This window comes from Galeopterus variegatus, unplaced genomic scaffold (genome assembly GCF_000696425.1).
Source record: "Galeopterus variegatus unplaced genomic scaffold, G_variegatus-3.0.2 Scaffold2184, whole genome shotgun sequence".
NCBI lineage: Eukaryota > Metazoa > Chordata > Mammalia > Dermoptera > Cynocephalidae > Galeopterus > Galeopterus variegatus.
In genome coordinates this window covers 213,543-236,892 of record NW_007728295.1, presented here as the reverse complement: position 1 = coordinate 236,892, position 23,350 = coordinate 213,543, and the positions used below count along the sequence as shown (strand labels likewise).

The 23,350-nt window shown below is 35.9% G+C and overlaps 1 protein-coding gene across 1 annotated transcript in view; it reads right to left on the bottom strand.

Annotated features, from left to right (window-relative positions):
• LOC103597074 (receptor-type tyrosine-protein phosphatase delta) overlaps positions 1-23,350 on the bottom strand; it is a gene marked incomplete at its 3' end in the record, with an annotated part of 296,277 nt that overhangs the window by 78,209 nt on the left and 194,718 nt on the right. Inside the window, exons 4-9 of the mRNA XM_008580873.1 lie at positions 8,130-8,318; positions 6,907-6,915; positions 6,180-6,197; positions 4,442-4,552; positions 3,034-3,045; positions 784-1,053 (exon numbers count right to left, since the gene is read on the bottom strand). Coding sequence (XP_008579095.1) covers positions 784-1,053; positions 3,034-3,045; positions 4,442-4,552; positions 6,180-6,197; positions 6,907-6,915; positions 8,130-8,318 — 609 coding nt within the window. The remainder of the gene's footprint in view (positions 1-783; positions 1,054-3,033; positions 3,046-4,441; positions 4,553-6,179; positions 6,198-6,906; positions 6,916-8,129; positions 8,319-23,350) is intronic.

Below are 23,350 nucleotides of genomic sequence, written 5' to 3'. Positions count from 1 at the left end.
TGTGTTTCATATCCTAAGATCATACTTCCTAGAAAAGAAAGATAATTGTGTTTATCTTGCAATAGTTCTAGACTTTTGCAGGAAATTTATGTAAACCTCAGTCTGACCCAATTTGCAAAAGTTTTCTAGAAGTAAATAAACAATGGGTAAAAACAACCAGTACCCCCACACATGTTCTTTTTTTCTTTTATTCAAAAATATTCATGGAATATTCTGGTAATATTTAATACATTTAATTCAAGAAGAGAATATTTCCTGAGCACTCATCTCTGCAAGGTTAAAGATAAAAGTAAAACAGAATATAATGCTACTTGCATTTTGATATTTAATGGTAGGGCCCATCAAAAATTTAAAGTATCTATTTTTAGGCCATGTTGATTTCAACTCTATTTCCTTTGTCTTCCAGGATTTTAGACATTTCTTAACACTTATTTGGATTTTTCCTGTGATACTTATCAAGACATGAAACCTGTATGCATCAGTCCTGTTATAACGATTGACAGGTCAAGCATCCCTGATTCTGTCTTGTTAGTGCCTGGGCCCTGCCTATTGCTAATTATGTTGACGATTATCCCTACTTAGGCTGTCAATACATTTAAGACAGGATCTGCCTACCTAAATATGTGTATCTTATACCATAGATATTTGATAAAGTTATGCATATTCGAAACACTAAACAATGAACTGATTCATTTTAGAATTCTGAGGATAGACTTTCTATAGGCATTAAGTCAGGTGGCTTGAGTGTACCCAGATCCTCAAAGCATGGTCCCCTGAGCATACCTTTGACAGTGATCTGTGCTATTGCTTCAATGACACCCAGTGTCGACATAGCAACACAGGTGTAATTTGCTGACTGTCTTACATCATTCAGTTCTAGGACATTTCTTCCTATTGGCATATCATCTTCAGGTGTCAGATCTTCTGCCCCCAACATCCACTTCACATAAGGCATTGGTGACCCCACAGCCACACAGGTGATATTAACGCTTCCACCTGGCATGATTTCATGATTAGTGGGTGGAATAGAGAATCTTGGTGGAACACGGCGAACTGGAACAAAACACAAGGGAAGATGATAACATATACAAGGCAAGAAAAAATTGACTTGTTAAACACATGACATGCACTGTACAGACACAATTAAACAATTGAAACGTAGCTTGGTTTTTCCGAAAACAAAACATAAAAAAAAAATACTGTGGATAATACAGACCATACAAGTATGGTGTGTGTATACACAGAAGAATTTATTTAGTTTAGTCATTGGTATCTTAGACACATTCATACAAAAGTTGATTCAGACCTACAAGGGCCCCACAAAAAAACTATCTACAAACTAACAATACACAAACATCATGCATAAGATAAACACAAAAACATATACATGCATGCATATAACATAATGATTTTATGCATGCACGTATATGAAGAAATGGGGGCTGGAAGGTCACCAGCATGTTTAAGTTGAGTATCAAAGCCAACTTCAGTGCTGTGCACTTCCAGTTGATGTGAATGTGTGTGTGGGACCACATTGTCACATCCCAGCCCTGGAAAACATCACCTAGAGTACACTGAAAGTGCAATTGATTTGCTTTCAGATTCAGAGGGGATGCAACCTCAAGACCTCACACTAACACTGGGACAAACACAGAGATATATACATAAACATCGATTTACAGTCACAGAAGAAACAGGCCAGCACCAGTAGAGATACTGGATTGGATCATGCAAGGCATGCACAAGAGGGAATCTCAAGGCCCGTGCTGAGGACAATGGGAGGATGGTTGGAGTCCAAGACAACAATGGCAGCAGAGGGAACGATGGGGAAATAGAACTCAACACAAAGGGAGGAGGTAAAGTACAGGACTGAATTGGGGATTTAAGGGATGATAGGGTTAAAGTTGGAAAATATGAGATTAAACTCGGGTTGTTAAAGGTAAAGACTGAAAATTCAGGAAGGGAGGTAGGTATTGCACACTCAGGATTCCATTCAGTTCGTATCTAAGGTAAGACAACATAAATGACACCAACATCTACTAAGATGCTTTTTTATGTATACATTCAAATTGAGGGACATTGGATCTAAAACAGTAGGACATGACATATTAAAGAGAGATCATATTAAAGCAACATAACACAGAAAAAATTACCAAGCAATTACAGTTCAGTGTTCCTGCTTCGGATAATCTGCATGTTTATGTGTGTTTAAGTACACGTGTTTTGGACATGGTACAAGGACAGGGTGAGAGATAAATAGGTTTCGTCTTGGGCTTTTATTGGCAAAGCATTACACCATTAGAATTTTAGATCGAGACTATCATCTTTAGGAGCATACCTTAATACAGAAAATAAAGTGATTTTGAAACTTATAGACTGGTAAACAAACAACCTCATAACCCCAAGAAGAAGATCAGTAAGTAATTCTGTCTGAAAACTTTTTGGCTGCACTTAAGGTCGAGATAAACCTTTATTGGTTCGAGAGGGCTCACTGCGATGGCCTCATGGGTGAATGACAGTCATAGGAGAAGAAGAGAGAGCTAAGCATGCCTCCTGCAGCCAATTCACAGAGGTTACACAAAGCAAGCAGGAGCCAGTGTAGACTCTGAGGTGTCAAAGAACATATCAAGAAAAATGGAGGAGAGTTTAGTCTTCATGCTTGGGATTACGGGAATAGCTATAAAAAGTCATTCTATGGGCAGCAGGCATCCTTATAAGACAGAAATTAAAGGGAGGGTGGGAGAGGGGAAGAGTGGAGCAGGAAGGAAAGCAGGAACACTGACCAAGTTCACTGGACCTTAGAGAGTTAAGTGTTACCAGTTCCCATGCACCCGGGGACATTCTCGCCCACCATGCACCACAGTTAGACACCACCAGCAAGCACCAGAAGCCATGGCCAGGGCATTCTCTGCTGAAACATACCATTAACCAAAAGAAGACCACAATGCAGCTACATTCATTTCATTTGTATTCTTTGTTATTGGTTTAATTAATAGTTTTGTAAGGTGGGTAAAAAGTAAAAAACACACCAACCTTCTCGCAGCTCTGAGGGATGTAGGGGGTTTGATGCAGAACACAATGAAATGAGGAAAGGAGAAAAACAAGGGAAACACAGAGAGAGTAAAAAGGCCATATCAAGGCTTTCAACTGCTACTTGAACATCTTTATTTGCTCTAGTTCATCCTTCCTATCTCAGCTGGAAAAGTTAGCAATACCTCATGGACTAACACAGTATTAGAAACAATAGCTAGCATCATTTTGAAATTTTTCATGGAAAAAGGTACACATGCCTCATGCAAAGGAGGTCACCATTGTGAATAAAAAGGATCAAGGGGTTTGCAAAGAATTTAGAGAAGAAATGGTTTTCTTCAGATTCCCCCACCCCAGACTCCACTGAAAGAAAGGAGAGAAAAACATCCCCAGGGAAACAAAATTACCTAGAACAAAAATTTCAAAATCAAGCTAGATATTTTCTTACGGGAACCCATCCTATTGTAGCCTAAAGCCCTCACAGTCTTTTTTCTGTTCCCTTCCCCACCCATGCCTTTTGTGGTTATTCACAGATATGTAGACGAGGAATATAAGAGCGTTTCCACTGGACAAAAAAACTACAGGAACCTGCTTTGAGAACTCCAGGGAAGAGGAAGTACTTCTTTCTAGTTGAAATGAAAGGCACAGCCATTCATAAGGTCAAAATTCAATCATTTCTATTACTTTATGAGAAAATAGGAATATATCCTCATAATTCATCTTGTTCCAAGGACAACCAAATTATTTTAAAAAATACAACCTGTTTCACGGCAATCAAAAGATTAAACTTTTCAGTAAGTCTTAATAATTTAAATAAATAGGAGTGTCTATATGTGCATATATATGTGTATATATATATATGCACATAAATAATACTGTATGCTTATAATTAAGAAAGCATAAAAAGAAGTAGGAAAATACAATTGTGCTATATGTATGTAGCACATGTTTTATAAAGTTAGCAGCTTTATCCTTACACTTCGGCAGCAGAGGTTGTGAAGATATAAACACATTTATGCTTGGAGTTGCACAGAGAACTGATTAGTAGCACACCAAGCAATTATGTCAGGGTTTGATAAGGAAACACAAGAGAAACAACCAAAAAAAAAAGAGGAAAACCTCAAACAAATGCAAGGCACAGTCCAATCAATGAAGTAAAAATAGAAACCAAGATGCAAAAATCCAAATATACTTACAAACTTCAAGCCTCAGGACAGATTATACTCGAGTTGTCTTTTTTTAAACAAAATACTTAAAAATTTTAATTCTGTATTTACTAAAAGGCTTCAGTTACTGTAACTATTACCAGATCAGCTTGTTAAATACTGACATAGCAACACAGACCCTGTGGGTATCTTAACTCTTCCTGAGCCCGAGTAGAGGAGGGGTGCTGGGGTTAAGTCATTCCTACCTCTGACATATAAATTGGCGGGGGCAGAATAGCGAGTGCCCGCGCTGTTGGTGGCAACACACTCATATTTTCCTTGGTCAGATTCTTCACTCTGTTCGATCTGAAGGGCTCCTGTATGGATATAAAATATATTGCCAAAGAGATGATCAGAGAAGGCTTTCTCAGTTCAGAACGCTAAACCTCTTAACAATATGAAAAGCCCTGCAAAGCGAAGGTCCGCTCAACGTCGATTCAATCTTTCGCTAAGGTGCACAGACAAAAAATGATGCGATGAGAAAAACATATACAGATTATTATTATTATTTTTTACATCATCAATGCTAGCATAAGAAAACAATATCTCTTTTCCCAAGCAAGACTTCTAGTCATAATTAACACTCTTATTTCCTAGACTAATAAAATGAAGATGGGTGAGACTGCTTCAAGGAAGTATGGCTTTTAAATAAAACAAAAGATTAATTTTTGGTTTTGTTTTGTTTCATTTTGGTATCAAAAGTGGCGCAAAAGGTAGGTGTGCTCAAAAAAAACCAGGCTGGGTTTTCAAGAAAGTCTTCTGCTGAAGAAAGGCAAAAATACGCAGCGAGCACAAAAAGGCTGCACAGGGTGAAAAATTAAAATTAGTCATTATAAGTTATCAAAATATTACTTAAAGAAACAAAACTCCCTTAAGACATGCAGACTTTGAAGAAAAGAAAGACAGTTCGCCACGACTTACAATCACTTATTACATGTGCTGAAAAACAAAGAGCAGTTGAATTAGAAGGTTTTTAAAAAGTTCAAAAGCACGGCCTATGCCAGCAAGGAAGAGCCAACCAACCACTGCTTGAGGACCTCGAGACAGATCCCCTAAGACACCCATCAAAATCCACCAGTGGGATTAGCAGTGTGGTGTCACAAAACCCCAAGAAAAATACAAAACAAGAATTACAAAAGAAATGAACACTGAGTCGAAGTCTGAAAAACCAGCAATACCACATACCCCCAAGAATACTGAGCACCTTTGGTTTCCATAGCCTGAAGGACAGAAGATCCAAAAATCCAGAGATGAGTCATCCAAGAAAAAAAGAAGTGGGGAAAAAAGCACTGCTGTCAGCTTGTAGGCGAGTGGGATCAGGCGGAAAGGGGAGTCATTCTTTGACTTTTAAGACATTAAGAGAAAAAAGAATTGAAGAACAAAAGCAAAAACCTTTTGAAAGATAAAGACAAAAAGCAGATGTTCCAGGCTGTCTTCTGCATGTCTGCCACTGTTCTCCAGACCACCTTGGCTTTGGTCCAGAACAAGAACAGCTAAGGAAGAAAAAAATGATCTTTTTTTCTCCGATTGGACAAAAAAGAAAAAAAGAAAAAAAGAAAAAAAAAAGAGGGGGAAAAAGAAGAAAAAAAAAAAGAAAAAAGAAAAAGGAAAAAGGAAGAAGAAAAGGAAAAAAAAAAGAGGGACAGATGGTACGCTGTGACTGGTCTGTGGTCTAAAGACCTGGATATGCTTTCTTTGAAGCATATCACAACTTAAATAATCATTTTCATAAAGAAAGAAATGAACAAAACAAAGAGAAAAAGAGAAAGGAAAGAAAAGTTCACAATGTGAGAATCACTGATCATAACCAAACAGTACAAAGGAAAAAAATAAAGTTGATGGACACTCCTGGAATGATTTTGAAAACAGGACAAGGATGAGAGGGATGAAAGGACAGAAAGAATGAGCAAGATCATTCTGTGAACGTTAGTTCAGCACTCTTACCTCTTATTGGTGTACCACCTGGGTGGATAATATGAATGCAAATAAGATTAGAAAGAAGAAGCATTAGTACGAGAAGGAGGAGGCTAGGGCTGGGGAGAAGAATTAAATTAGATTTACAGAATTAAATAAGGTCTTAAAAGAAACTTGAATTACTATACTGGTAAAACAGGAATATATTAGATGGTATTAGATCATAAAAGTTGCATTATATCACAGAGGGTAAAGACCACAGTCGGCAGCTTTGCCTTTCTCAGAGAAGCAACTGAGTTCTTAGGTCTTGGGTCATCTAGGGTTAGAATGATATCTGATATGCCTCAAATCCTTTATAAAAAAAGTACAAAAAAAACAAACTATACAAATTTTTAAAGACAAAGTTTAGGAAAATACTGGCTAATCTATTTAAGTATATATATAGATATGCATATATATATACTGTTATAGGAAATACTAAAGACTAGTAACAAAAAATGTTGGCTGGGTATATTATGCTACTTACTATGTTACGTTTGTGTGATATAACTTGTGTACTATTTTATTTTTCTATACAGTGTTCTTGCAATAACAGTTTTGTGGAGGTGTGCGTGTGCGCGCCACTACCGAAATCTGGTGCCTACACTGACAGTTAGTAAAATGCATGCCATGCATTTTATTAATAATAATAATAATAATAATATTTTGAATATGGAAATTAGTGGGGGTGAAGTGCGCTGCAGAACTAAGCACTTACCAATGGATTCTGGAGATTTAAATACGGAGAGAAGAAAGACAGCATAAAAATATTATTATATTCCTTATAATTTGGTACAAATTTTTCAGAGTTAAAGCTTTATATACTAAATCATCTATGTTACATGTGAATAATTAATTCTTTATTTACAATAACAGAATGCTAATCTACACAATTCTGCTGACAACAAGCAAAAGAGGCAGTTAACAAGACGCTTTAACATCACAGGACAGGTCAAAAGCTGAGAACTCTGGGAAGACAGGCAGTTAAGCAACTTAGAATTCTATATCACTACCAAAGTCAAAGTAAATAACTTATTCATATACGCCCGTGCGAAATTACCTAGGGACAGGCTCTTAAAATTAAGAAGTTTAGAATTATCTCTACTTTTAATCTAAAGAGAGCAAAGGAATAAACTTTGGGATGGGAAGGGGAGAGGGGAAAAAGGGTAAAAAGAGAGAAAAGAGCAAAAGCTGGAGTCTACACCAAAAGCAGACTTCTGTAGATCCAGTCACTGGAGGGCTCAAAACCTTTAGCGTGGACACACACTACTGTGGCTAATGTGCAGAAAATGCTCATTCACAACGATATAATAAAAGTTATTAATAAAAATTCTCTCCTTTGTTACTTTGTAAATGACTTTTTAAAAAATACATATGGTTACTCATGAGATTGCATTTCTGTGTTTATGTATTAGTGAAAAGAAAGCAGATGTGCCCAAACTTTCTAAACTTTGGTACTTTGGTGAGTTTAAATGTAGAAAAGACAGCAGAAAACACACTTTATTAAAATTGAATCATTTTAGTGTTTAACATGAACATTTTGTTTTTTAATGGATATAATCATTGGAACTCCTTGCAAGTTCTGAATGGAGTCCAATGTTGTGTTGAAATAAGTTTGTTTCAAAAGAAAACAGAGAAAGAAGAAAGAAAGAAGAGAAAATGGATCCGTCAAATACTGCGAAAACGCAGTAAATTAAAAAATTATCAAAAATACAGTCACAGCAGTGAGCAATGTGGATTAAACAGAAGCTGCAAAACACAGAGAGAAGGAGAAACTGGCTATGACATCACAGACATGGACAACATATCAATTAACAGAGAAAGGAAAGAGGAGAAAAATCAATACCTAAAAATTAAAAATAAATAAAACAAAAATAAAAAAGAGAGAGAAAGATTTAAAAAATTATCTAGGAGTCAGTGGAAACAGTAACAAGACCCTACCTGATCGTAACTGCTTAATACGACCATTGTTGTTGCTTGTGTCGACAGGTAAGAAATCTTTAAACCAGGTGATTTCTGGATCCGGATTTCCACTGGCCGCACAGAGCATGGTGGCAGTGCGTGTACGCTCAACCACCTTCAACTGTGGGCCCATGTCAATGGTAGGGAAGCCCCTGGGAATTTGATCCTCTGCAAGACAAAATGTGATACAAACATTATGCTAACAAGCCAGATGCTCAAAATTCAAGGGATATTACCCATAACCTCTCCCTTTACCTTATTCAGCATTTGTTGAGAACAAAACACAAACCAGGCACCACTGCACTATTTAGATTATGACACCATCACAATCACTATTTAGATTATGACATCATCACAATGTTGTCCCTGACTAGAAGAGTAAACAGTCTATGTAGGGGACAACAGACTAACACAAAGCTCAGAGAAGTGAAACACAGACTATGATGAGGGGACGCAGGAAGTTCTCGAAGAGCACAGGGAGAGAAGTCATTCCAGTATTTGTGCCTGAGGAAGTCAGTGAGAATCAAGAGGGCGCTCTGGTTTGAAACAGTCCTTTAGGAAAGAGTCAAGTGGGCCAAGTCGCAAAAAGAAGGGGATTTTAGAATGATGGGACCGTCACAAGCATAGGCATTGAGGCAAGAAAGTTTCCACTGAGGGAAAAGTGTGCTACAGTGGAGAAGGAACAGGGAGGAAGCAGCAACTTAGCCAGGAGCCAGGGTAAGCTCTCTGTACTCGAAGCTGATATGTTTTTCTTATAACTTTTTAGTAAAACTGTATATATTTTTTCACACAAGCCTAAGGTTCAATCCAAGTGAATTACTTTGTAAGGAGTTTCAATTAATCCCCAAATCATCTGAGAATGCTTTCCAAAAGAAGAGTAAAAGCAACTCCCCTTTACTGACACAAAATCATACTACGTTTCTTAGAGTAAAAGAATTCTTTCTTTCAAAGGCCTGCACCATTGTCAATAATTAAAAAGTTGAAATTCTTAAATGTTGAGTCTCCAACTCATTCGAAGTTCACTTCTCCCTACCCACATCAAAATTGTTCCAGGTCTCAGATCTTCATAAATGAAAGCCCACTTAGATCTCCCAATCACACCGCACATTGATAACCTACATTGCCAGCTCTTCCAGCCAGGATTAGAAAGGTGTATTCCATCCAAGCATTGAAGAAAATGGAAACCTAAATTAGTTAGATGGGTGATAATACTCCAAATGAGAATTTAGCAATTTGTTTGAAGACTATTATGAAACATTTTGTCTTCCAGTTAGTCTTGATATTAATTTAATCAACACTCCCTCATGACCACTTGTGAATTTTCATGAGCCACCAATTCTAAAATGACTCAAAAGCATTAACACCAGTAAAAAAAAAAAAAAAAAAAAAAAAAAAATGGAAGTCATCATATGTGGCATCTAGTTTCTCCAAGCCCTGGTATGACCCATGAATCCACAGTCAATCCTGTGAATCTCATCGAGATTGACTTATCATCTCTAGTGAAGGGGCTCCATTTTGATGGCTCCAGTGTGCTGTCAGTCAACTCTGTGTTCTGTACTGTCTCCCCTCCACAGCCTATGGGTAAACCTAATCTCCTAAACCTGGCTAGCAAACTCCTTTCAAATCAGGTCCCATTTTTCTCAGCCTCTCATGGGTCACTTCCCCCATGGGAAACTTTTCTTCTGACCATATGAAATTCTCACCTTTCCCCAGACAATTATGTCTGTTAAGTACTCTGTGCCTCCAGAAAGCCACCCAGCAAAAATCACCTTCTTTGTAAAGCATTTCCAAGCTCTCTCAAACACATTTAATCTTTTCCTCCTCAGAGCTACCATAGCAGTGAGTATCTACATCCAGTGTCTCGTACTTATTAGTTATCAGTTTATCCCTCAATAGCATGAATTCCTTCATGTCTCATTCATATTCAAATCCCCTGCCATCGCACTAGCTTAAATTTCCAGATTTTAAGAACAACTCCTGTGATTCCCAAGCCTAAGTATGAATATATCCCAGTGATTATAGAAAATTTTTCCTACTACACAGACCTTCAGGTAGAGAGGTCATCAGAAGAATAGTTAAGGACTGGAGATCTCGAATTTTGGATGTGAATGGTGAAAGAAAGTCAAGATACCACCAAAGAATAAAGCTCCCAATAAAGGAAAAGTTCAGTGTTCAACAGGTCCAGATTATTATAAAAGAAAATTGATGGGCTTATAAGGAAAAGTAGACTCTGGCTGTCCCACTGGGCAGGACAGAGGGTCCGTGAAAGAACAAAAGAAGTTGTGGCAAATTGAGTTTTGACACCTGGATTCACCAGAGAATACTTTCCTATCAGACCAGGGAGTTAGGGCTAGGGACTGAAAAAAAAAAAAAAAAAAATCAAAGTAAATTTCAGAGAGCTACAATTTACCTAAGTGGAAAGATGTGGCTCTTTTGAGGAAGCAGTAATACATTCTGTTTACATGAATGCTTACACACCTTGTCCACTGTAGACCTCTGCTTAGCTAAGTGACAGAAACAGTGGGGAAGAATGGAATTTCAGAATGATTGTAAGGATCCGAGGCAATGTTAAAAATTAAAAATGGAATGAGGAACACCTTGAAAATTAGCTATGCCAATTTTAACAATCTATTCCACTTGTATTTCCTCAGACTGCTCTTTGTGTCTTTAAAGGTTTTGCCAATATATTTACATCTGCAGCATAGTTCTAATGTTGTTAGAATAAAAAGAGCTGCAAGATCAATAGCTGCTGTACTGCACATATTATATTATTAAACATCTCACTTGGCAGATATTGGCACAAAATGCTTCAAAGGATAAAAATAATTTACCTCAAGCGCTTGAAAGTGAACCACACTGCCTTTATCATCCAGAAATAAGTTTCTGAGAAAGCCTTAGATTTTGTTGTTTTCATTTTTAAAGCAACCAACTAAGGTTAATAAAAATAACCTTGGGATTCCTGAGTGGTTTTTGTATTTCCCAGATCACTGTATCTCTCCCATGGTGTTTTGTTAACTACTAGTTACACTGGAATGCATAAATATTGCTGTGCTAGTCATTAGTTTTCTTCTACAAGTTCATCTCTCTGAAGAACATCCGATATTCAGTGCTGATCCGTGGCAAGTGTCAAAGGCTTAACATTGTTGAGCCACTTACTAACGGCTCTTACCAAAGAAATCTAGATTTAATAACCATTTATAGGAAATGAAGTCCTCACCTTGGGGATAGCTGACGAAATTGACTTGTGCCCTCCCAAAGCAGTCTAATACGTTTGCATGACCTTTCTTTTACTTCTTGGCTCATAAAGTACACTCCAGAGCCCCCCTTTCATATACACAAATGCACAACAAAGATAATGTTTCTTGCATACTAATCGGACAGAGAATGTAAAGAGCGTTCCTTTCTTATTTTTAATAAGGGTAATTAAATTCTCTCCATCCCCTCTTTGCACAGAATCTCTTTGAATGCACTTTCTTCATTAAATTTTCATGAGAAACATCACAATGTAACAAATAGCCAGAGCTGTTACAGGTTGACAGCTGTGGCTTGTTTCCAATTTGACTGTCAGGTATTTGGCAATAAAACTCAGTATTCGACATAAAATGAACTGTAAAAATAATGAAATTTCTAATTGGAATGCTTATCTCAGTGGGTGTAGTTTAGAAGACATTGACTACTTTTTTTTTTTACCTTCTACATTTATTAGTGATTTATATAAAACTGCCTTGGCCATTTAATAATAGCAATTTTGACAGCTCATCAAATGTGTGGGTACCAGGAACTTGGGAATCAAATCAATACCCTTTATACCTTAACCACATAAACTTCCACAGGAAAAAAGCAGCTATCAGAAATTAACATATTGTCAATATGTTAGTAGCTTTAAAATTTTACATAAGGTGAAAAGAAAAACATTTTGTCCTATTCATTAATGTGCTCATTAAGCTTTAAAGTGCCTTACTTATCACTGTTCCATATTAATATTCAATCATGCAGAATTAGCTACTAATTCATCAACAATTTAAATCAGACTTGACCTTCACAAAGCCATTTTGGTCTGTCATTTTGAGAGGCCATTAAAGGGCAGATTACTACGTATTTGTGCTTAGTGAATCATAGAGTCATACATATTTTGTTTGGAATGGCACCTATAATAGACCTGGAAATACAGCACATTATTTGAATCTGTTTGGTGTCTTAATGAAATATGCTGATATGAAACACTCAGTTCCACTAAGGAAAGAGAAAAATAAATGTCAGCACTTTCCAGAGTTAACTTAGTTGCCATAGAACTTATTAACAACCCCTAACCTACCCAGGACTTGAAAGAAATCTATGAGTAAGAGAGTCTGATACTGTACTGTAGAGAGTCAGGCCTTACATATCTGTGAGTGATCAAGTAATAGCTTTTGCATAATTTGCTCAGTTAAACTGCTTTCATTGTTCACCATAAACAATTTTAATGATGCTTTTACTTTCGCTCCAATTCCACAAACACTGAACCTCGCTTATTGGAAAGGAAACCATGAAACTAAATTGCCTGCTGAGGCCACAGTCCCCTTCCAAGGTGGCCCCAAACAGTTCTTACCTAATCTTGCTAGGGCTCTTGCTGAGTGAATTTGACCAGACTAGTCCTTTGACTCTGGTCTCAATTGATTTAAAGTATTTCATGGACTGTTTGCCATAGTCCTTGGAAAAAATCCCAATTTTTCAGATTTACCACAAATACATTTATGAAGAAAAATCATGTGAATTACATCGTATGCTTCTCCAAATTCACTGTTAAAAGATTTGTCAAGTACAGCTGAACATTTTGATATCATTGATGATACAGGGTTTTGATAACAGTAGTCTAATAAAGCAAAATCTAAACCTGGGAGAAGAGACTAGCAGCTCTTCTCTTAAAGAATTCGTCCTCTGGAATCATTTTTCGGAGTGCCAAGCAATCTGTAGTGGCCCCTCATTAAAAAGCCCCCAACTGGTGTTACCAATAAACCCCTTACTACAGTGAATATATGTGTGGACTCTTACAAGCTCATGGAGGGCAGGAGCTATTTCCCTTGTAACCTTCCTAGTGTTCAATAAATACTCACAATCAGACATGTTTAGGGTGCCTTGACAACCATTTCAGCACTCACTCATAAGGCATCTCGAAATTCCTGTTGGGCTTATTCAGCGCCACTCAAACAGTTAATCATTTTCTAATGGTTCTGTTGGTTGTACATTTGATCTCCTTAATCTGAGTATCAGTCTATCAAGAGGGAACAATCTTATAACCCCTTTCTATTTTTTTTTTACACTGTCTTAAATAGTATTAGACTTACTTACAAAAAAGGTTATTAACAACTGCTTACTTTTACAATCTTTAGTTTTACTTAGTCAGCAAATGACCTCCATTGGTTGAGATGTGCAATCTGTGCTGGGTTCCTTCCTTAATTTATTGTAGTTGCAGCATGAGAAATGCACAATGTAGGGCCAGCTTTCTTCATTTTATGGGGGGCCTGGCCTCATGTACTGGTTGTAAGTTCCTACCAGTCAAAACCACAACCACAGGCCAAAAATTCATGTGTGAACACAATGGAACTGAAAAGAACAGAATGGAATACGTATCTATATTCTACTGTTGTCCCATGTACAGAATAATGAAATTTTTGGTGTTCAAACTAGTAAAACAAACAAAGTGAATCGCTTACTTCTATGTTGATGCAAACACTGTGGGTCTTCTTTTACTGACAGGAGCAAAGATTTCTAAGTGACTACATATCTTAAGGTTTTAGGCATTCATAATATAATCTTACAGAGATCAAAAGTGATTTTTTTTTGAAGGGTGAAAGGACTGAGTAAGGAAACTTTCATTAACATAAAAAAACAAGGAAAATATTAGACTGATAATATGCAGAGTATTTTCTTAGTAAATTCCTAGACCCTTTATATATATTGAAAGGTTTTCTTACCTATTCGAGAAACAGTACTATCCTATGAAGCATAAAGTCATTGGGTTTTTATACCTGAGAAAAAGTACAAATTCTCTTGGAAAATTTAAATATAGGTTCGTCCTAAGGTAGTCACATAGGTGACCAGATAAGATCTTTATGAAATAAGATCATTATGAAAGTTGCATTATGTATTAAAAGAAAAAGAGCATTTGAACTATTAGTTCTAAAATTCTACTGGATAGTCAATAGATGGCATCATTTATTCCACAAATATTTATTGAAGGCCTCCTTTGTGCTGGGCTGCACAGTGCCTGGGTATGAAGTAATCCAGAGAATCTCTATATTGTTGTGATTTAATTTTATCTGCAGGATAAATAGATTCTTTGGGAGTAATAATAGCACCAAGTTCATAGACAGGAGGATTGACTGAGATAATACATTAAACGTGCTTAGCACTGCCTGGCATTATAGTGTGTGGCACCTGGTAAAATATTAGCATATGTGCACTTACTCTAACCCAAGCTCTAGCAGTAGATCTAAATCGAACAGAGGCATGTGAATCTAACGCTTGATATAATAAGAGCTCCAACAATAAACTGCAGATGAGAAAATATCCTATGAAAATCATAAAAAAACAGGAATTATCTAGGCATGCAAATGAACTTAAAGGGCAATATCCACGTTCAGTAACATCTTCAAAGCTCATAAACACCTTCATTTCTCCCTTTGAACAAGATTTTAGGCCCTTTGATTAATCAGCAGTACATATGAAAAGAATCCATATTGTCAGGTAATTTGTTCTCAAAAAAGAATTTTTAAAAATGGCTCTAAATACTTTGGATGACAAAGCTTTGTTGGGAATGACTGAAAATACTGGGAGAACTGGTTTTCCTTATAGCATGACAGGTGTTTCTACATGGAATTAAGTATTCTCCATCTTGGAGAATAGGTCACATTAAGAAGCCTATATGGCTTTCTCAAATAAAAGAATTTTTATAAAACTTAAAAGCTAAGAAGTCAAAGACTTCCCCCCCCCCAAAGTGTCTTCACAGTCAAACAAATCTTTGCGCAAAAGGATATAAATCAAGAAACATTTCTACACGAAGTACCCACAGGCTAGTTATAATAGTCCTATTAATTGTTTGGCTCTAGAGAGAGTGAAATCTCTCAGCGGATTCATGTCCATGACAGAATGGAATTTAATAAGAACATATTAAACTAATGGAACATTTTACACACTACAAAATGCTGTAATGCCCAGTCTCTCTAAAATATAAATACTTGAGGTGGGCATGGGTGGTGTCACTATCATTTTCTGTAGACCTAAAATAAATACTTAGAAAAATTAAGCTACTTTTTCCAGGTCACACAGATAGCAAACATTAAAGAGTCTTTTAGCTGTAGATTTGGCCTATTTTTATTTTACCACATTTCCTCTATGTCAATTGCTGTTCTTCAAATAAATCATAAATAGTAATGGAACTCTTAATTGGCATCAACTCGTGATGGAAGAAACAATGAAAAAATTCCAAATACTAGGTCATCTTTTACTTTTCAAGCAGAAAGGACTAGACATTAAAGTTCTATGGATATAATAATTTTAAAACAGTTGTACATTTTAAAAGTCCATCTTTTGATATATCAATTGGCTTCTCGTTCATGTAGCATTGTTTCTAGAAAGAGAATAGAATTCAGCCCTGTTTGTTAGCAAAAATAAAAGGTAGATAGGATGAGAAATGGAAGAGTGTCAAAACAATAATAAATATCATGTAATTTCCCCAGGGAGTTCAGTTTAGCACTGGGCCTATATCTCTTTAATTTTCTGTAATTTCTATTAATTATCTAGCAAGGGCTATAAGTGGCAGGATTTCTTCCATGAGCAAACACTAAAAGACAGTACGCATACCAGAAAACCAGACATAAGGAGACTTAACATATCCACTCCAGGACCTTAGGCCACACAGGTCTCTATTCTATAATATAAGGTTAATAATAACTACACCAGAGTTTTGTCTGGGTGAGGACACAGATCAGCGTTGCAGAGTCTGTTAGACAGTGAGTAACTTGGAGTATTTGCTACTTTGTTAAACAGCAATGAGTTTTCAAGTCATTATCTTCCAAAATGAACCATAGTATCAGGCTACAAACAAGAACCATTTTCTTTCCAGAATACATTTCCTAAAGAAGAGGAAAGAACATTTATTATTTTCTTAAAGAAAACAGTATAAATAAAGCTTTTCTTTTCACCATTCCAGATGGTAGCAGGGTATAATTTGTACTGTTTTGACATCATGACCATATTATTCAAAATCAATCTTCCCGCAAGTGAATTGAAATAAGGGAATGGGAATAAAAACAGAAAAATAAAAGGCAAAGAAATAAAAGCTAAATCAAAATTTTCTATCAAAGTTGGGCCATGACCAAAATGATATGCATATGAATTAAATTGAAAAAAAATCATATAAGTAGTTTCTAATTGTAAGTTGAAGTCTTCTCTAAGTAACAGAAATTATCTAAAGCAGGAGAAAACCACCAGTTAATAAATGACATTCCAAATAAAATATTTGATAAATATAAGATCTGGCCCCCCAAAACTAATTATGAACAAAATACAATGGATTTTTATTCCAAGTTCCTCTTAAAAAGTTATTACGTACAGATGGCATGCATGTCTTAATATGGTATAAATCAATCAGAGAAGTTTTTATTTCAGAGTGGATTTAGATATTTCCTAAGGGCAGTTACTAGGTACAAGAGTCTCCAAAAATTTCTCATAGAGTGATGTCATGGAATAATAGAAAACTGGACACTGATAAGCTGATACGAGCCTCATTAGCAGCTACTAAATATTCAACATACAAACCAGCTACCCACAGAGTATTCCAGAGCAAAGCTGCATTTTATGAAATAGTCTTCACATGTTGAGGAGTTTGTAAGGCACTCTTGGCACAGAATAAAAGAACTTGTTTAGAAGCAATGTATGCAATTATCCTACAAATTGCAAAGTAATGTCTACATAGCAGAAAACAAACTCCAGTTAAATTATCATTTGTCTGAATGTGGTAGCTACAGTTTCACATGGCATTAAGTCAGTTAACTCATACTGTTATTCGAGTTTGGCCTTAGTAAGTGACCACTCCCCCCTGATTCATAATTAGATAAATTTATTGAGAAAAAAAGGAAGTACCCTCTCTTCCTACCTAGCAACACTATTAATACCTGTATATTTAAGTAAATGTTTAGGAATCAGAGTAAAACACATTTTTCTTGGGGATGCAGATCTCATTAAGATAACAAAATCCAATAACCATACACTTTCACAAATCTCATTGCTTTTCATTAATTTATATTTACTAAAAAGGAGGTGTCATGATACTCTGCAAGTCCATTCAAATGCTTGCCATATTTCGAATATTAAAATAATTAACCACTTTAAAGAAATTTATATTTAAATCAAACTATGAGTTTTATTAGTTTTAGGAAAAAACGGAGCTAAAGTTCAAAAGTTCATTTTTTATTTATTTTTTTTTAAGAAAGAGACATAAATAGGAAACATGGAAAGAGAACTGGGTTTGGCTCCTGCCTCCATTTAGTTTTGTGAAAGTTAAGAACTGTAATGAGCTCAAAACAAAGAAGTCTCCAAAAAAACTTTCACTATGGCTGCTTCACTGTACTGTGGTGAAAGTAAATAAACATAAATAAATTATCTAAGCCATGAAATGCTTTATGAAAAAGAAAACCAGAATGAACTGTGTGGTGGTGAATTGGTGTACACATGGTTTTAAATATTTAGTCAACCCTATGTATCTGTGGGTTCTGAATTCTTGGATTCAATCAACAGCAGATTAAAAATATTCAGAAAAATAAAAAATACAAATAAAAACAATGCAACTATTTACACAGCACTTACATGGTATTAGGTTTGATAAGTAATCTAGAGATGATTTACAGCATATGATAGGATATGTGTAGGTTATATGCAAATACTATGCCAGCCGTTTTATATAGGAGACTTGACCATGCTTGGATTTTGGTATCCTTGGGGGAGTCCTGGAACCAGTCCCCATGACTAGCAAAGGACAATTGTATGTACATATATCTATAAACATCTAGATATGAAAATGAATATAATTGTAAATGAGTGCACAAACACACACATACACTCTTTATATAAACTTACCAAACATATCCTCTCTAGCTAAGTGAACTGAGAGAGGCTGGGAACGACAACACCCCACAGTAATGGCCACACCTAGTGTCCAAATCTAGGTTTCTAAACACCACTCTCTAGTAAAACGAAACAGAACTCCTTGAAGTAATGACTTATTCTGGCCAGCACTGGGACAAGAAAAGTACAAGACATACCTGGTAATATCCTGTTGTACAAGTAAGTACTCAAAGAATGATAGGGACATATTAAAAAGACACAGAAGCCAGCTTGAAGGGGCTTTCCTTGGCCAAATACAGAACTTCAATATCAAAATTATAAGATATTATAACACATTGAATACATTAGCCCATACTGATATAAATAAATAAATTGAAATGTTTCAGGAGGAATGGTGTACTATTTTCATAGTCTCACAGTAACTCCCCCCATGAATTTATTAATATAATAAAAATGAAGAGCTTTACAATGGAGAAGGCTCGGAGAAACAATCTCGATTGAGAAAGCAAAGTTAACATTAGTAATGGGATAAATCAAAATCATGTGCTGAAGAAAACATAACATCACTTCCACGATATTTCTGAAAAGATTCATAATCTAAATACGGTCATGGGTAAACACCAGCAAAACCCACAATCAAAACATTTTATGAAATCACAGTCTTGTTATTTGCAAAACTATCAAAATCTGAAATGTCAACGAGAGACTAAGAAACTATTCCAGGTTGACAACTAAGTACAAACTGTAATTCTGAACTGGAGCCTTTGAGGACAGTTAGAGAAACTCTCAGTGGGACAACTGGTGAAATCCAAATAGGGGCAATGGACAGAAGATGGTCTGAGGTACATGGGGTCTAAGGATGAGATGGTTATGATGCGTCAGTGCTTACTTCCTGATTTTGACTTAGGTTAGGAGAATGTCCTTCTCTGTATAAACACAAGTATTTGGGGATGACAGGCATCATGTCAGCAATTAACTCTCAAACAGTTCAGGAATAATAAATTCCACGTATTGTAGTTTCTATATTTCTATAAGACTGGGATTGTTTCCAAAATTTTAAATCATATAAATAAATTGTTATATTTAATGCATATTATCATCAGTAAATGATATTTTATAAAATTCTTTACATTATTTTATTAAAATCTCAGCTGTATAAAATTTATTCCCAAAGCTTCTGGGTAGCTGGATATACTCAGGCATTTTTGTCCCAAATTTGAAAAATATTCCCCCAAACACACTTCATCAGAGGCCCTTTTGAACATCATGACTATTTAAGTGACATTTCAACTATAATTATCAATTTTACACCAATAGTGATATCAGAAAAATGTTAATTTTACAGAAATTTACATATTTCTACACCTAAGACTTACAAATATTTAATTACGAACCCAGAACAATGAACAAAATTGAATGATAATTCAAGAGCAAGTCTCAAACCCACAAAAAAGTAGAGAAATCAATAATATTCTAATAAAATAATTACATGTTTATGGTTTTTATTTAGATAAATGAAGAGAAGTAGGTAGACCTTTTATTAATTTTCTTTCCAAGTGTTTGAGAAAGTTTAAAATAAAAGATGAATTTTTGATGATTTTCCTTCCAATGAAAACATCAACTTGACTTAAAACCTAGAATAGCTTCGGAAATCCAAATGTTATTTCTTAAGCCAAGCTTTCAAATATTTTCATGAAAAATCCACCTCCCCTCCCAGCTTTTCACAGTTCTCCTAGAACAAGAACTCATTAAAGAAAAATGCTTGTGATTCCATGGTCTTTCATAATTTATGGGAGTAAAGGCAAGAGGAATAAGCCCCCAAATAAAGTGACTCAGATATGTCTAAATAATTTTCCTGAAGAGAACACTTACTATTTTACTGTATTCAGTAACAGTTTTTATACTTTTAAAAGCAATCTGTAGTAGGTATTTGTTTTATTTAAAGGGAGAAGATCAATTTTGAAAACAAAGGGAATGGCACTTTTCTTTTGGGGATACTTTAGAAAACCAAAAAATCAAATCAAAATATTAAACATCAATATGTTTCACTTTATAGAATGAAAATTACAAAAGTACATAAACATTTACAGATAACTTATTTGTCTCAAGAATGTATTTATATATATGTGACTAGGAAAATTTTCTATAAATGCAAATAATTTTCTAGTTATATGGCAAAATTCAGCCTGAATTTAACACCAAGGAACTAGTAAATGGAACTAGTTTGTATTTACTTGCCAGTATATATTTTTTCTTCAAAATCTTTGGAATCATAGCCAATTTGTAAAACTGTCCAAAGAAGTCTATAACTGATTTACTTCTTTTTAAAATTTTTGAACTTTCCCTGTTCTGTATATAAACGTATCAAATACAATACTATTTTAAAAAGCAGACACAGGGTAAAAATTCACTAAGTTTTGAATTATCAAATGTCCATCAGATGGGTGGATATGGAAACTGTGGTGTATCTACACAATGGAATTCTACTCTGTTATAAAAAAAGAATGAAATACTGCCATTGGCAGCAACATGGATGGACTTAGAAAAATTATATTAAGTGAAATAAGTCAGGCACATAAAGAGTAATACCACATGCTTTCACTTGTTTGTGGGAGCTAAAAATAAATACACAACAAACGGGGGTGGGGATGGGGGGAGAAGACACAACAATCACAATTCCTTAAACTTGTTAAGACAAGTGAACAGATATGATGTTGATGGATGGGAGGCGGGAGAGGGGAAGAGGGAGAGGGATTGGGGAGGGAGGAATCAGTAAAGGGACATGAAAATCAACTATATTGTATATAGATTAAAAAAAATTAAAAAGCTATTCAACAAGAGGTCAGACTTCTGAAAAATAATCCTATAAACTTTACCAAAAAATGGCTAAAACCACCAAAGTCACATGCATGAAATCCTATACCCTTTGCTACTAGACAGAAGAGATTTCAAGTCTCCACATAAATTCATAAAGCTTGACTTTCTTTTTCAATAGTAGATTAAACCCAGTAAATTAGGAAAAAAAGTTTCAGGCAAAATTGAGGGGATACAAAAAGGATTGTGCTCTTTTTCCTAAAAGTAACCAGAAGCAAAAGAAAAGCTGAAAGGGAGGTGTAAGCATGTTTCCATTTAAGTGCTTACAGGTGTGTGTGTTGGGAGGGTATGATGCTGATCATCAAACTTGCATTTTGAAAAACACCTTTTTAACTGCAGTGTGAAAAATAAATTGGGGTGGGAAAAAAAAAAAAGATGTAGGGAGGCCATTTAGGAGGCAACTGAGACAGCCCAGTGACAAGATAAATTTATACCAGGGAAGCAGTGGAGGAGGTGGGGAGATGTGGAAAGAGTTGAGAATAATTTGAAGGTCAATTTTACAGGGCTTGGTGATATTTTGAAGATGAGGAATGGAGAATTATCAGGGATGGCTTTCTAAAATTACATGATGGCATTTGCATAATATATTTTCAGTCGTGTCCTCCCTTGGAGAACAATGTCAGACATCTGAGGCACTTATGAAACAGACTACGCCCCCACGAAGGCTGGATTCTCACCAGTGTGGCTGCTTTAGGGCGGAGCACTGCTGCAAGCACAAGCAAATATCTGCTGAGTGAACACTGACCCATCTTTACCTCCAGGAATTGGAAGAAGGGGCTGGTATTTTAAGCCATTTGCCCCCTTATGTGCTTGTCTCAAGGTGAAGCTAAGAAAGGTCTGTTTCTGTGCGAGCTCAGCACCCTCACTACCGAAGTGCTGGAGTTCCCCGGGCGCCAGCCTAGGATGGGTTGGAAATGCCCATGGATTTGCAACAATTTCCTCTACCAGTAGTTCAATTCCTGCAGTCTGAAGACAGCTGAGCATGTCAGGGTAGTTTCCCTCGAGCTCAGGAAGAAACTCACAAAATATTACAGTATGACAGGCAATGGTCTCTTGAATAGAAGGATGATAGCCTAGGATGGGTTGGAAATGCCCATGGATTTGCAACAATTTCTTCTACCAATAGTTCAATTCCTGCAGTCTGAAGACAGCTGAGCATGTCAGGGTAGTTTCCCTCGAGCCCAGGAAGAAACTCACAAAATATTACAGTATGACAGGCAATGGTCTCTTGAATAGAAGGATGAATAATTCGAGCTGTACTCCTATCAAGACACAGCATTAGGAATCTCTGTATAGATAACTTATGGCTGTCACATTTTAATAAATGACACACCAATTAAATAGATACCAGTTTCCAATGATAAGATACACAGAAGCGATGCAATAAACCTTTTTCTTACATATTGAAAACAACCCAGAGTTGCTCATTTTCATTTAGTTGTAATAGACTGACATATTGTTATAAATTTAGGAAACATACAATCTCTAATTCTTAACAAAGTGACAGCAACTTGACAAGCGAAAGTTATCTCAGCCTCGAATTCACTGACATAGAAAGCCAACATATTCCACTGCTCTCCCCACAGCACAAGTGGATGGTTTTTTATGTTCACTGCAAGATTAATGCTCCTTCAAGTTTCTCAGTGATGATGGCTGCGCGGCTTCTGGGTAAATAACGCGGGTGCACTCACTAAAGGCTGGAAGAGCTTGTATTTCAGCCACTGATCCCTAAAATACCCAATGCTAAGTGTTTATTGTTATAAAGGTAAATAATATGCAATACAGCCTTGTAAGTTATACATGACAAGTTTCATGAGCAAATTATAGTCAAATGGGCACATTTTATAGTTTTTCAGGAATTAACTCAGAAGAACATAAAATATAATCAAGTATGTTTACCCAGTGAAAAAAAGATTTTCAACTTGGTTTTTTTCTAATGGATATCATAGCCCACCCTAGAGCTGGTGACTTGGGCTTGAAAGCTCATATACTTTCATTTACTGAGAACCTACTGGGCACATCATATGAACTTAGCTGTTTGAATCCTGACAGATCTACTCCTTTGGCAAGAGCATCCACTTCATACAATAAAGCCAGTGTTTTTTTTTTTTGTTTGTTTTTTAATTTTCAGGAGGTGCTTAAGTATATCCCCTCCTTCAATGTCTAATTTACTTTCCTAAAACAAGAATAGGGTTCTAGCAAAAAAGTTGCTGGAATGTTGG